Raw genomic sequence first — 16,035 nt, forward strand, 5'->3', positions numbered from 1 at the left:
TGTGTCCTTTAGTTTGCAAATCCCTGTGTTTAAATGGGGATATATTTAAAGTGTTTCGTGCTGTAATATAGTAAACTGTAGGGTGCAGTTCGCTGTATTGTCCACTAGAGGGAGCTGGAGCTCCGTTAGTTAATATATCATTAAAAACAGTATTTTCTCCTTCAGAGATGATAATAATGTGACTTGCAGTTTATTTTCCCTTTTATAATTCATGTGAGATTGTGTTTATTTAAAATATAAGCATAAAATAAATTCCATCTGTCTTTCTGGCAATAATATGATTGATCTGTTGTTCCTATTAGACTGGACTGTGGACGTGACCCAGCAGAGACTCAAACTGTCAGTTTTTTTGTTGTTTTTTTAAAAAACTAAATTTTCTCTATTAAGTTGAAACTGACAGAAGTATATGGTATTCATCATTCTTTATTTCACATTGAATATAACTGAAACTTTGCTTTTGATTTACAACTTAATATATTATTTAATACAATAAAACAAATGAAAATGGCCAGAAATATTGGTCCCATTAACTTAATATCTTGTAGCTCAGCCTTTAGAGGTAATAACTGCAGTCAAGCTCTTTCTGTAACTCTGAATAACGTTTCTACTCTTCTGGGCTGGTAGTTTGGTCTCTTCAAACTGCTCCAGTTCTCTCAGGTTTGATGGGCACTGTCTCCTAACTGCAAGTTTCAGCTCTTTCCACAGATGTTCAATGGGATTCAGATCAGGACTCATAGCAGGACACTTCAGAATGGTCCAATGTTTTCCTCTCATCCTGAGCCACTTTTTACGTTTGATGATTTTACTGCAAAATAAAAGTGTATTTGTTTCAGATCATATTTACTATATATACCTCAGGTTGTTGTGTACCCATGAAAATTAAAACAAGTTATCTCATTATTATGGTTTTAGAACAATGACCAAAGAGCTTGATGTTCCTGTGACCACTGTTGCCAGTATTATTAACAAGTTTAAGGCCCATGGAGCTGCAGCCAACATCTCTGGACGTGGTTGCAAGAGGAAAACTGGCCATTGAACAGAGGGATTGTTTGAATGGTCGAGGAAGAACCAAGTAAAACTTCAATACAGATCCAAGCTGACCTTCAAGTTCAAGGTACAATAGTTTCAAGTTGCACTATCCGTCGCTGTCTGAACGAAAATGGGCTCCATGGTAGAAGACCCAGGAGGACCCCATTTCTAAGAGGGAGACATAAAAAAGCCAGACTGGACTGGACTTTGCCAAAATGCATGTTGACAAGCCACAGTCCTTCTGGGAGAATGTGGTTTGGACAGATGAAACTAAACTAGAGCCTTTTGGTAAATCACACCAACCTTATGTTTACAGAGGAAACAATGAAGCCTTCAAAGAAAAGAACACCAAGCTATTGTGAAACAAGGAGGAGGATCAGTGATGTTTTGGATTTGCTTTGCTGCCTCAGGCACTGGGTGCCAAGCATGGTCAACATAAAGGGTACAAGACCATTTCGTCTCATGACCTTTACATTGACCATGCTTGGCTATTATCTTTTTTCTAATGTCTTCAGACTCTTTAGTTGTCTTTCTGTTTTCCCCGTTTAATGTGATGCACACAGTGGCACAAAACAGCAGAGTGAGTAATTTTCTCCTTTTAAACTGGCTGCATGAGTGTTTATAAGATTGAAAACACTTGTGATACTAATTAAAACACAATAACCTGCTTAAAGTATCACTACAAATCAATGATTTCTTCTAAATGGCACCAATAATTTTGTCCAGGCTATTTTAGAACGTCTTTGTAGAATAAACATGAATTCAGTTATTTTTACAACTTTTTTTTTGTTCCACTGCAAACGAAACATAGACATGCATTGATAATAAAATATCTTTTTTTAATTTCAACACTGTTCAGGGCGAATGCTTATTTAGTTTGTGATAGTCTGACGTCCTTTCAAGCTCAGGATGATTTTATAAGAGATGCAGCTGTGTGACGTCATATTTTCCCGAAGGGGCTGAAATGTAAAGAGAAGCCATGAAGAGAAATAATAAAGTTATAAGAGTGTTATTCATCATTCAGTCATTTTTATTTTATAAATAAATATGAGAAGCTGCTGTTGGTGACGTCATTCCTGTTCCACAGGTAGTTTTCCTGATCTGCTGTATTACAACAATAACCTGACTTTACTGTGTCATCTGATCAGCTGACCAATCAGTAAACACATTGGTTCAAAGGGATGCTGCCGTCCAATAAAAAACCTCCGCAGAGGTTAAACCTGTGGTTCCTCGCTCTGAGCTCCATCAGGGGCCTCCTCACCAAGTCCACAGGACCAGCGCCAGGCTTTGGAGCCAGTTTGACATAGATGTGGATGTGGAGAAGGACAGTGAATGCAGCACATTTTCCTTTTACAATCTGCTTGTCTCACTCAGCAGTTACTTGTTACTACTGTTTATTTAATATTCACATACAACCTCCTGCTCTAAAAATAAGGGTTATAGACACTGTAGAAAAGTTAGACCATGAAAACAAATATCAACTGTTACTTAATAATTTCTACATAGTGATAGCTGACTTCTTTATAAGTTAGTGATGTAAACAAAACAAAAGAGCCATCATCCAGGTAACATTTTAGAATGTTTCGTGTCACATTTTGCATCATATGTTGGACTTTAACAGCTGGACGAAGAGGGATATTTTAATACAGGAGAGACAGATGAAAGTTAATGTTATTCATATAAAGGTTCTCCCCATATTAGAACCATAGGAACCAACCTGAAAATCAGAGACGTTAAACTTTCAGAAATGTGGGTATTGTATCAGAAATTACGTATAAGAGCTCAGTTAAAATGTCAGAATAGACTCCTGTAGAATATTATCACATTGTGACCCGGAAAAGTCAAGGACGACGCAGGACACCAAAAAGTAGATTGTTTGGCTTTTTACTAACATATTGTATGGATCACAGACAGAGCAAGAATCACATGCCATCGCATCCTGTATAGAGACTTCCTGTCAGGACTTCCTGCCTGTCAGGTAACCCATACCTGGAGCCTAGAGCTCCCTCTAGATAACACCAGAAGTCTCAGGATACTACATCCCTCCCTTCTCAGGTCTGCAGACAACACTCACTGCAAGAGAAAATAAGACAACTTAATCAACATTGTACATAAGATACATTTTACTTAAAGTTGAACTCACTTCAATTTAACTCTTGAATTGTAACTTACATTTTGGGTTTGTTTTAAACGTTAAGAACTTAAAATGCAAGACACCTAAATTTGTATCTAACTACTTAGAATAATTTTTAGCAACTAAATTTAATCAACAGTGGTATTCTCTGCAGAGCTGATAAATATTCTTTTTCTTTTCACTGTTTAATTAAGGTCCATAATAATCAGGAGGGCGTCTCTCTCTAATAGAGCGCCTTAAGAGTGGTGTTAACTGTTCCTGCAATACATGTGGGGACTCACTCCCCAGCATAGGTGGGTCACTCTCAGAGTCTTCCACATGGGTTGGAGAGTCAGGGGCTCGGACCACAGGGGACTTCACTTGTCCTGGCATCACAGGAGATGGGATGCTCACAGCCTGAGGTGTACTGGGATCTATATCAGGAACACCACTTAGCTCTCGCCTCCTGATTTGGTCAATATGTCTCCTCACGACCTGTCCATTTCCAATGAGGACTGTACAATACAGGGGACCTGTGCAGCTCTCAATCGTTACAGGAATCCATTTGGGACCATATCCATAATTTTTTTTGTAAATACTGGATTCCCAGGTGAAAAACCTCTGAGCGTGGTGTGTGTGTCATGATTAACTTTTTGTTTCCACTGTTTCTTCTCCAACTTAGACTTCACGTCTGGCAGTAACAGATCAAGAGCAGACCTGGGCCTCCGTGACATCAGCATTTCAGCCGGGGAAAAGCCTGTAGCATCAGGAGTCTCAGGATGCTACAATTTTAATTGGCTTGTTTTGCATAATAAACTCCTGGTCTGGTCCATGTTGTACCATCATAAATTAACTGATTACATTTTGTTCAACTACATGTTTTTTCTGAAGAAACAATTTGTCTTTTTTTTTTGTGAGAATGCTATTTTGTGGTTTCTGTTTGGAAAGCACTTTTACCGTGACCCCCCCCCCTCCACTCTCTCTCCCTCCTCCATTCCCCTGTTTTGTTTGCCCTCTTTGCTGATGCTCTGTTTTCTGTCTGCAGGGGCTGCACCTGAAGGCAGCATATATATCAGTAATATGGGACACACCTGGGCTCAGTGTTCCTCATGCGTAAGCCCCAAAAGCAGCCAGTCCAGTGAGATCATCGACAAGCAGGTACTTATTTTGCATGACTTTAGGTCACAACAGAAGTATTTAAAGGATATTCAGAAATATTTAATAGAGCTGAAATTGTAATAACTTGACAGTAGAGCAGCAATGAATTAGATTTTTCTGTTTTTTCATCCTCAGTGATCGTAACGGTTGTATTTTTAATCATCAAATGAAATCAAACATTGAATATATAGCTTGTGCAGTTGTCCTAAAGTCAGTATAACATTATTACTTACTAATTAAGAAATGTGTTTTTCATATATTTTTTTAAACCACTCAAAAAACACTCTGTAGATTTGACTAATCCGTTTGACTACAAATCATGTTGAGTGCAGCTAAAATTTAATTTATTTAAGTTATTCCCTAACAGCTTCCAGTAATGAATAAATTATGAAGTAATGGATCGTGCAGCTCTTTTGCTGAATTGAATTGAATGCTGCACAGTGTAGCCACACCTTTAACAGATGTATACAGTAAGCACCTTCCCTCATACAAGTTGTGTACAGATGCCACAATGTTTTTATAATCACATGTCCACAACACAACTGCACTCTTGAAAATCCGATTTACTCTTAGTTGTATCAGATAGATGGTTGAAGCCTTCCTGATCGAGTCTCATCAGTAACCAAATGTTTTTCTCCAGGTGTCTTTAACTGCACTCAAATTAACTTTAAACATCAACATCTGCTCTTTCTGAGCAGTAGAAGAAAGCACAATAATTAACACATTGTATACTCAAGCCTAAACAAAATCCAACCTAAAAATTTAACATAAATGCTTTGAATAATAAATTGTGTCTGATTTGTTTTTTCCACAAGTTCAATTACCTAGTTAAAAATTACAAATTACATCCACACCTTCCCTCTCATTGAAAAATCCAAGATGTTTCCGCATCACACTCTGCATATTGAACCACAATTGGCTCCAGACTAGTTGTGATGTCACATATTTTGTTTGACTTTAAGTATTTCACATTAGACTCTCTAACTTAAATAGATGTGAGAAGCTTATTTATAAAAGCCAACGATCTCGTTGTCGTCTCGCTATTTCTCAGTAGTGGTAGATAAAGAATATCAAGTTGTAAATTAGTTGCCAAGTGATATTTTTTTATTATTGGTTCCCAAATCATTAACTTAATTGATATGACTGTAATCAGAATCAGTTATTAAAATTACTAAATTAACCTTTCAGTGATGCATTTCATACATTCAGATGATACTGAGATACACTATTTGAATCAAAACCTACATATAAGTGTTGTTTAACGTCATCATCACTTTTAAAAGTGAGAACATGTGATTAAACAAGTAATATAGTACTTCATTAAATTTTATGGCCATTAAATTAAATGTAATGGCCATTAGGACAAATTAGGACAAATTCGTTCCATGATAAATACCATTTCACTATGTTAAGGAATAAGGTAATAAGGGAACTAAGGAGAGCTAAGGGAGATTTTTTCATGACTATAATTGGTGAGGCTAGGGGTAACACCAAAATAATTTGGAATCAGTTACAAAAGCTTACAGGACAACATCATGAAGCAGGAAAACCAATTGAACCTGGATGGAAACCTCACAAAGGACACAGCTGAAGTAGCAGTGGCACTTAATCACTGCTTTGTTGATTCTGTGGCTTCTCTGCTGAGCATATTAATGTATGTCTAACTAACACAATGGAGCCAGCCTTTGGCATCGGGAATGTCCCTGAATCAGAGGTTATGAGAATTTATCAGATGTCTCAAACCATCAAGAGCAAATGATGTATTTGTAATGGACACAACAATGCTTAAACATCTCAGCTCACTACTAGCTAATCCCATCGCCAAAATCACTAACCTCTCAATATCCCAGGGAAAGTTTCCAGGTACCTGGAAGTTAAATCTGGGGATCTCCATTCTACCTGTAGTTACAGGCCCATCAGCATCCCATCTATGATGTCTAAGGTTGCAGAGAAATGGGTGGCTGAGCAAATTATACACCGCCTGAATATCTGCTCTTTTCCCCTACACCCCATGTGTCTTTAGAGCCAATCACTCAACTGAGACAGCCAATTGTTTCTTCTTAGAAAAAATCAAATGACTGTTGGATAAAGGTGGTGCTGTCGGTGCTGTGTTTCTTGATCTCAGGAAAGCATTTGATACTGTGAATCCAACAGTTCTTCTATCTAAGTTGTCTATCTTTAATTTTTCTGTTGATGCCCTTAAATGTGTAGAATCATATCTCTTCAACCAATCTCAATCTGTTTGAATACGCAACCATCAATGGTGTCCCACAAGGATCCATACTGGGCCCGCTCTTATTTAGTTTATATATTAATAACGTGTGTCCTGAGGTTGTATGCTGATGATGCCATATTGTATGTACATGGTAGCATGAAGACACAACTTGCTGCCAAACTCGCAAACTCCATGGTCAATGTCTCAACATCGCTCAGTCAGTGTTGTGTTTGCAACCAAATATGTCTAAAACTGTCGGCATGTTCTTCACCAAGACAAATGACTTTCTGTGGAACCAGATGTTTTTGAGAAACGTTAAGGGGGTAAAAAGAATTTAATACTTTGAAATTCTGATTTACTCCCAATCTCAACTAAACAGATCAAATTAAATCTCTTAAATCTAGCCAATTTCCGATTCATAAGACACTACATGTCCACTGAAGCAGCCAAGATGTACATGCACTAAATGATTTTCTCTCTCATGACTCACTGTTTTGATGAGCTGGTCACAGACGAACCACACTACATTGAAACCACTACAGTCTTTGTATAATAAATAATAAGGAAATATGACCTTCTAAGCTGGGAAAACCTGATTAAGCATGTAAATTGATGTCTTATCTACAAAATCATACGTTATGCACCCCCACAACCCCCTACTCGGAAGTTTTGTTATAGCATAAGAACAAACTCATATCGGATCACGGGAGGAGTTACAAGAAGGAACTGCATTATTCCACAAGAGCCTTTAGTCTGTCTGCCTTTTCTGTTAGAGCCTCACAAGAGTGAACTCAACACATACTAGTCATTTAGTTCTCATTTGAAACAGTTACTCATTGGACGTCGAATCTGTCAGCACTAAAAACCACTTCCTTTCTGCTGCTGCCTCCTTGTTAATGTCAGTCTATGAACTTTTCTCATGTTTCTCAAACTACTGTACTTGCATGTGTTGTCCGTTGTGGTTTGTGTTTCTTATGTAGCTCTAAGTTGTTGTTTCATATGTACTGTGGGAGTTGCCTGCTTCATGTTTGATATGCTTCTGTACTGCGTGCTTGATTCAAATTATATTTGTTTAATGCTGCTTAATTTTGTCCTGTTGCATGCTTCGTGTACTGTTTTTGTAGTCTACTGCCTTCTTGCTTCAACCAATATTTGTTTAATGCTGCTTGATATCCTGTTGTTTGCTTCATCTGCTTCTTTGGCTACTGCCTGCTTGCTTCAATATTGTCACGTCATTTTAGCTGTATTTACATCGACATTTTCTAATGTAACATGTCAATTTTATCAATGTTTTATCATGTGGTGCTGCCGGTACCATATTTCAGCAATTGTGTTTTATCTTTACCTTTTTTCGTTTAGTTCTTGTACTTTTAGGGAGCCTATTGTAACATTTGACCAGGGACAACAGATGAAAACCAGCCTTTTGGCTAATTCTGGCATATTTACAGCAATGTTTATTAATATTCACTGTCCCTGCCAAATAAATACATGTTATTTATATAATCAGACAGTAAAATAACCTGATCTTGTGTATTTTTGGGTTAGGGTTAAGGTTAGGGTTCTGATTGCATGTTCTTCAGTTGGAAACCTGCTGCCAGGCAAACAACAAGCTTGCTCTTGCTCTCTGTGGAGAGGGAGGAGCATAACCAAGGTAACAAACACCGTTTCCACTTCAGTGCTGCCTTTAACCTTTGCAATACTACACCTGCGCAGCTGTAGCTCATCATAGCTGATGAGCTTCTAGAGGAAGTAAACAGTTTGTTGTCATACACGATCAAGACTCTGTTATTAACAACAAAGAAGATGGAAGCTGGACAGCCATCAGACACAGTGGATGCAAACACAGGCCATGAAGAAGAGGGAAATGGTCTGGATTGGCTCCTTAAAAAAGACAGCTCAGAGATAACTCCTGCACCTATGGACACCAATGATTCATTATCTAGGTAACTGGTTATATGGGGGAAGAACTGGTGTTTGATTTAGTCCTCACATGTTATGTATGTGGCTTTTAATCATTAAATGACACAGACTTATTGCTGGAGATGTCAGCATAGAAATCAGTGGTGTGCCTCTGCTTCTAAGAGGAATTTGCATTATAGCCTTCAGGGATTGCTAAGTGTCAGGTAACATGTTGGTGGATTTCAGGTAAACAAGTGTCAGCTTGTTGAAAGCTGTTTGTTCACAGGTTAGTCTGTTTTCCCAAAAGACTCATATACAAATATTATGTTAACAAAGTCTTCTTTGCATATTATATTTATATACTGTTTACTGGTCATCTGACACAAAGTGTTGAAATACTGTTGCAGTGAATTATTACATAACTGCATAATCCATTTCATGACTTGTATAATTTTCTACCTTTCAGAAAATACAGCACCAGCGTTGGCAGCATTTACAGTAAAGCATTCACCAGGGAAAGAATATTTGAAGCAGCATCTCATGGAAACACAACTCAACTCAATAGCCTGCTTGACTACCTGCGGGTTAATGATAAGCAACTTACAAGCCCAGAATTCACAGGCAAGTAGGAACCAGTTTTATTTGTCTTATCTTACTTGTGACTGACAAGATCAAGCTGATAGGACCATGTTAGTTTGAAACAGTAGAGCCACATGTCCTCAGAAAATAGTTTCTTTTAATGAAATGCATTTTGGTCAAACAAAACAAGACTGTTTCCTGGTTGCTGTTTGCTAAGAAAAGGTGTAACTGGGGGCAAGTAGAAGAGAAAATGTCTAAATCAATGGATAAAGCAAAGTAAAAAATAGTGAATCTGAAGAAGTAAATCATGTTATTTGGTCCATAACATTCTTAAATACAATTTATATAATAATTGGTGTGAGATTTGAAGCTTTCCATAGTAAACGTTTGGGTTATTGTAGTAAATATTCATTAAGTTAATAGGAATTATTTGAAACACCATTTAATGATGATAGAAATGTGATTAGAAAGAAAAATTTGTAATGTATCATAACTTTCAGATGAAATAAATGGGAAAACGGCACTCCTGAAAGCTTTGCTGAACCTCAAAGACGGCAAAAATGACACCATTGAAGTTTTCCTCGACATAGCAGAGAAAACTGGAGATTTAGAAAATTTAATCAACGCATCTTACAAAGATCCGATCTACCACGGTAGGTAAAATTAACTTGTCATGTGTATATATGTGCGTCTGAAGCCGGGGGTCTGAGGCGGTGTTTTTCAATCCTGGTCCTGGGGCCCCCCGGCCCTCCATGTTTTAGATGTTTCCCTCTTCCAACACACCTGATTTAAATGATCAGCTCATCATCAAGCTCTGCAGAAGCCTGATAACGACCAATTCATTTGAATCAGGTGTGTTGGAGCAGGGAAACATCTAAAACATGGATGGAAAAACACTGGTCTAAGGAAAGAGGATGTCAAATACTGTACAGATCATGAAGCCCTTTGGACCAAATCTGTTCTTTTGGGCGTTTTAGATAGAATTAACTTAACTTGACAAGACAGAATGACAAGTGAAGCAATCATTTAAAGATTCAGGATCTAAATATCCATCAATATGTCTGGACTTTACCTCTGTGGTGAAAAAGACGTAGATTATATGCATTAGAAATTCTCTCTCATCGTGAATTCTGAAAGTGAGACTTGACAATACAAACCATTCGAATGTAGAGGTAAAGTAAACACAGAACAAAACATCTAACCCTAACAGCCTGTTTCCTGTACCAACAAAATACATCACAGGTCAGACAGCTTTGCACGTCGCCATTGAGAGAAGGAGCTTTGGTCACGTGAAACTGCTGGTCCAGAAAGGAGCAGATGTGCAGGCCAAAGCCAACGGGAAGTTCTTCCAGCGTAAAGCAGGACTGGGGTTTTATTTTGGTGGGTTGAAAATAACCAGGAGCTACATTTTCTATCCTGGTTGTTTATGATCAAATAGTATCATTAAAACTTGCCGTCATGTGTTTCCAACAGGAGAGCTTCCTCTGTCGTTGGCTGCCTGCACCAACCAGCCAGATATTGTGTCTTTCCTCATGGAGAACCCTTACAGGAATGCCGACTTAACTGACAAAGACTCCCAAGGAAACACAGTCTTGCACACCTTGGTGGTCATAGCAGACAACACCACAGAAAACACAGATATGATTGTGAAGACGTATGATGACATACTAATCCACCACAACAAACTCGAGAAAAAAAGAAAAGTCCAGTTGGAAGCTATTGAAAATAATGACGGGTTTACTCCTCTGAAGTTAGCAGCCAAGCTAGGCAAGATTGGGGTAGGTTTATTTTTCTTTTTAAGGTCTTTGTGTTTATGTTCAGATACAGATTGACAGTAACAGCCCTATTAAGCATGAATGCACTGCCCTGCAACATTAATATAACATAAAATTTATGACAATGTCCACCCGTGTAGATTAACTCTACCTGCTCATGGAAATATGTGTGCAAGGCATATGATGTCATAAAATATCATAAAAGATGATTATGTCATTTCTGATCTCTCATCGGCCAGCTGTTCAGGCACATTTTGCATCGGGAATTCACGGATGAGGAGACGAGGCCGCTGTCCAGAAAGTTCACAGAGTGGTTCTACGGACCCGTTCACTCCTCGCTTTATGACACGAGCTCCATCGACACCAACGAAGACAACTCTGTGTTGGAGATAATCGTCTTTGGGAGTGAAATTCCGGTTAGCGATATCTATTTTATCTTATTTTTAACTGTTTAGTACATGAAGGGAATCTTTAAACAGTGACAGGAAGGGTCATAGTTAACATAATTGAGTGCAATCTGCAAAATCATAGTACATTAAGGTGGAATTATGCACTATATGTATGGTATTTGACACAATAATAACAAAAAGAGTCAGTGATTGCATTTCACTGAACCCCAGATCCTACTTCCTCATATCAGATGATATGTCACAAGATTATGTCACAGTCAATGATAATGGAGGAGTTATGTGAAGCACAGAGTTAATGTGGCGTGAATGGGACGCTGAACATACAGTATAAACTGGCATAGTGGCATCACAAAAGCAAATAAAAACCTTTCAATAAACTGGCAGCAGTTTACATAGACTCTTAGGTGTGTTTCAGCAAACAAGCCTTCATCATTGTCACGAGCGCAGTTACAACGGAGGAATGTGAAGTGTTTTTTTAATGTGGAATTTGACATGTGACCCTTTGCTTCAGAATCGCCCTGAGATGCTCCAGATCGAGCCTCTTCGCAGTCTTCTCAAGGATAAGTGGGACAAATTCGCCTCTAAATTGTTCTTGATGAATTTCTTGGTTTACCTGACGTACCTGATCATCTTCACCACCGTGGCCTTCTACAGAAAGGAAGGCAAGGTAAGACACTGAACAAACAACAAATCCCAATTTATAACAGTACAAACTCTGTCTTAACAACTTAAAAGGGAAACTGATGTATTTTTCAACCTGGACCCTATTTTCCCATCTTTTTTTCTAAGTGACTGATGGGGACGACAATTTCTGAAACTGGTCTAGTATTGAGCTGGACTGCTGGCAGCTGGTAAACAGGCTGTAATGTAACCCTCTGGGGCAATAGCGCTCATCAGTGTACGTTATTATCAGTGTCTGACACATTATGGAAAGAACCAAACAGACAAATAAAACCTTTTTCTTTACCTTTCGCTTGATCCAGCCTGTTTGTTATTGTGTCTAAACAAGTCTAACTCAAGGAGAAGTCTTGTTCTTAAATCAGCTAAATATTCAGCCATGACTTTGGAAATCTTTTAGATAACACTAAGCTACACTTTCTGTACTCCAACACAACAAACTCCTCCCAGCACTCCTCTCTCCAGCTCTGTCTTGGCTGAATATTTAGTTGATTTCGACAACAACTCATCTCTCACGAGATTTACCACCACCACAACAGGGCCCTGAGTCACTAGCTAGACTCTTCTCCTCTGTAGTTCCCCGGTGGTGGAACGAGTTACCAAACTCTGTTCAATCTGCAGAGTCCCTCTCAATCTTTAAGAAAAGACTGAAGACCAAGCTCTCTCGCGAACACCTCTGCACTTGATGAACTGTAGGGAAAGAAAAAAAACAAACAAAAAAAACAAAACAAAAAAAAACAAAACATGCTTCTATGCACTCTAATCATTGCCTTGTTGCAACGCCTGTTGGCATTTACATCCTATCGGGCCCAAACTTAAGCTTTATGGCACTTACTGGTGTTGTTGTCTCCTGACTAGATCCCTGCTTGTGTTGCATCAGTCTCTTTGGATAAAAGCATCTGCTAAATGAAAAAAGTAAATGAAATGTAATGTAAATGATTTCAGAGCGAGACTTTATCAGACGCAATATAAAACAGACCGGATCAAGCAAAATGGAAAGAAAATTGTTTACATGATAATAATTCCATGTTGTCAGACATTTATAATAACAATCTGAGCCTGTCAGTCGCAAAAACACTTTTAGTGGACGTACGTTGATGGGCACTATTACCTCAGAGAGTTACGTTACAGCCCGTTTCACAGCTGCCAGCTGAAACTCTCTCACTCAATACTGGACCACTTTCAAAAATTGTTATCCCTATCAGTCACTTAGAGACAATAAGATGGATAAATAGCGTCCAGGTTGAAAAATACTGAAGTTTCCCTTTAATCAGCTTAAACAAATACTGTTGATCTATTGACCTCCAGCCACCGTTTCCCATTGAAAATGTCCCACTCGACTACCTGCGTTGCATCGGTGAGCTCATCAGTGTCCTCGGAGCGGTGTGGTTTTTCTATAAAGCGGTGAGAAAGTGGAGTCCGGTCCATTAATTCACACACAAAAAGATCTAAATTAATTTCAGACAAATTTCACATTTCCACACGTCTGACTTCTAAATCCTCAGATAACTATTTTCAAAAGGAACCCGCCGACCTTCAAGGCTCTGTACATCGACGGATACTGTGACATTCTTTTGTAAGTGTATCACAAAAAATGAAATAATTTATTTTATACCTTTTTAATATTATCTTTCTTAACGCTCGCGCTTTGTTTGCTTTTGCAGTTTCCTGCAAGCAATTCTTCTTCTGATCTGCATTGTTTTGTACTGTTGTGGACTGAGAGAATACGTCGGACTTCTTGTGCTCTCGCTGGCTCTCGCTTGGATCAACGTTCTTTACTACTCGAGAGGCTCTAAACAAATGGGGATGTACAATGTCATGATGCAAAGAGTAAGATTTAAGTTACTTTTAGTTACTTTCAGTCTCACTATAATAGGGGTTGCCTGGTTACATTAAGTCTTTTTCTCATTTTAGATGATCCTGGGTGACATCTTGCACTTTTTGTGCTTCTATAGCGTCTTCCTCTTTGGATTCTCTGCTGGTAAGACAAAAAGGTTAAACATATACAGAATAAAGGCTTAAGATGTTCTGCAGGATTAAGACTTCTGACTTAAATCTTCTTCTTTTTCAGCTGTCGTTGCCCTTATCGATGATAAGGTGGCCAATGGCACACTGGCACGTGGAAGGACATTAAGTGTTGAGACATTTAAATGCAAAAGGCCAACTTACAACGATATCCGTTTTACAACACTGGAGTTGTTCAAGTTCACTATTGGAATGGGAGATCTGGAGTTTACTGACCATGTCCAGTACAAAGAAGTTTTCTACATCCTTCTCATCTCGTACATAGTTCTTACTTACATCCTGTTGCTCAACATGCTCATAGCCCTGATGGGCAACACGGTCGAAAGAATCTCCAAAGAAAGTGAAAACATCTGGAATCTGCAGGTAGGAAGCTGTTATAGTCTGTTCACTTGCTTTCAGAACCCAAAACCTAAAGTTCACAAGATTAGACTGAGCCCACAAATCCAGGATGGAGTAGATCCAACACAGGAAACAGTTCATGTTTAATATGATGAATGATTTCTTTTAGAATAATAACATTAAGATGTTTTCAACTTGGCTACATTTCAAACAGAAATATTGTACTTGATATAATTACTGAATACTTCATTGATTAAAATTTTACATGCAGTTAATATATGATGCAGTGTTGTTGATTACACTGTGCAGCAGTAATTCATTGATCATAACCCAATAATGCAATAACATATTAACCCTCCTTTGTCCTCGGGTCAAATTTGACCCATTTTCAAATTTTTTTATATCAGAAAATATATCAGATTTCTTTCATCTAATTGCCTGAAAATCACATTGATGGTTCCATACCACACACTTTGCAAGTAAAAATAATAATCACTACTTTCATAGAATTTTGGGTGTTTTATTAAAATTTATAGCGCCTATGCACTTTTGTCCTCCCCGAGTCAAAATTGACCCGGGAGGACAAAAGTTACATGGTCGACGGGAAAGACAACAGGAGGGTTAAACCATTCGCAATGTGTCACACATGCTCAGAGGGCTCAGACCATCCTGGACCTGGAGAGGACTCTGCCGAGGAGTCTGATGAGTAAACTGTACCCTGCAGCGTCCAAGACGGTGTGTCTCAGAAACGAGCCGGATGAGTGCAGAACGTTTTTCAGGTAAACCGTCACTGGATGTGTGTGATATTAACTCCTGATTTGTTTAATTGTTTGGCTCAGGTCTGGAACAGTGGGTCCTGTTGACACCCAGCAATCACAAGCACAATACTGGTTAACTTCTTTTAATTTGGGTGAAATGACCCTTTTGGTTTTTACAGTAAGAGATGTGGTGCTTTGTGTCCTGCCTGGTTAAGATAATCCACAGATAATTCACTGTGAGTTTTTTCACATGAGAACCATTTATCTGGTAGAAAGTTGCTCCAGTGAAACAGTGAGTGGAATATCCAGAGTGGAGATGTTCTGGAAATCACACTGCAGTATTTAAATAAATAAAGCAACCCTGTATTGTTGAAGAGATTATGATGAATATCACTAGAGGTAATTGGAGAAAATGTGTTTTTGTATTTGGGTGAACTGACCCTTTAGTCCTTTAACATAATATCAGATTATGAGGCTATAATCACGTCAAGCATGAGTCTTCTTCAACTTCAGGGTGGGGGAAACCAACTGGAAACAATGGCAGTCAGACGTCGGCGTAACTCGGGAGGAAGATCCTGGGAATCGCATGATGATGATGTCACAGTCCCACGACCAGATTGACGGTAGGCCATCAGACCGTACGCATGTACGACTCATCGCTGCTAAGATGTCACTAATAATATTAATTTACATTTATTCTACTTTCAGGGAACATGTGGAGCCTAAATCCGCTATTTAAGAGGATTCGTGGAAGAAGACGCCAACCGCAGCAGTCCGGCGCTCCTTAACTTCACCAGAACATCACAGGGACATTTATTGAGAGCATCAGTAACCTCTCCCTCTAAACATGTCAAGGCTTTTTTTTTTTACTTTTGATACTAACTTTTTATATTCTATTTTCCATTTCTTAAAGGTATTGTATATACAGGATGTTTACCATAAACTAGGGATGATTTCAGCAATAAATCAAACTGTCTGTAAACAAGTCACGCCTGTAGATTGTCTTCTTATCTGAATTATCACACATTACACACTTAAAATCATCTGGTACGTCTGT

General features: G+C 38.5%; 1 protein-coding gene across 1 annotated transcript; it reads left to right on the plus strand.

Moving 5' to 3' along the window:
• The first annotated feature begins 8,196 nt into the window (after positions 1 to 8,196).
• On the plus strand, positions 8,197 to 15,963 carry LOC137186535 (transient receptor potential cation channel subfamily V member 1-like). Its single transcript, XM_067595535.1, has 15 exons — positions 8,197 to 8,458; positions 8,881 to 9,035; positions 9,494 to 9,646; positions 10,236 to 10,373; positions 10,467 to 10,771; positions 11,008 to 11,184; positions 11,690 to 11,845; positions 13,165 to 13,260; positions 13,362 to 13,432; positions 13,521 to 13,686; positions 13,771 to 13,837; positions 13,928 to 14,244; positions 14,875 to 14,999; positions 15,492 to 15,601; positions 15,687 to 15,963. The coding sequence occupies exons 1-15, from the start codon at positions 8,319 to 8,321 to the stop codon at positions 15,764 to 15,766; spliced, it is 2,256 nt and encodes a 751-aa protein (XP_067451636.1). The 5' UTR covers positions 8,197 to 8,318; the 3' UTR covers positions 15,767 to 15,963.
• Positions 15,964 to 16,035: the final 72 nt, after the last annotated feature.

This window comes from Thunnus thynnus, chromosome 7 (assembly GCF_963924715.1).
Source record: "Thunnus thynnus chromosome 7, fThuThy2.1, whole genome shotgun sequence".
In the NCBI taxonomy this organism is placed as follows: domain Eukaryota; kingdom Metazoa; phylum Chordata; class Actinopteri; order Scombriformes; family Scombridae; genus Thunnus; species Thunnus thynnus.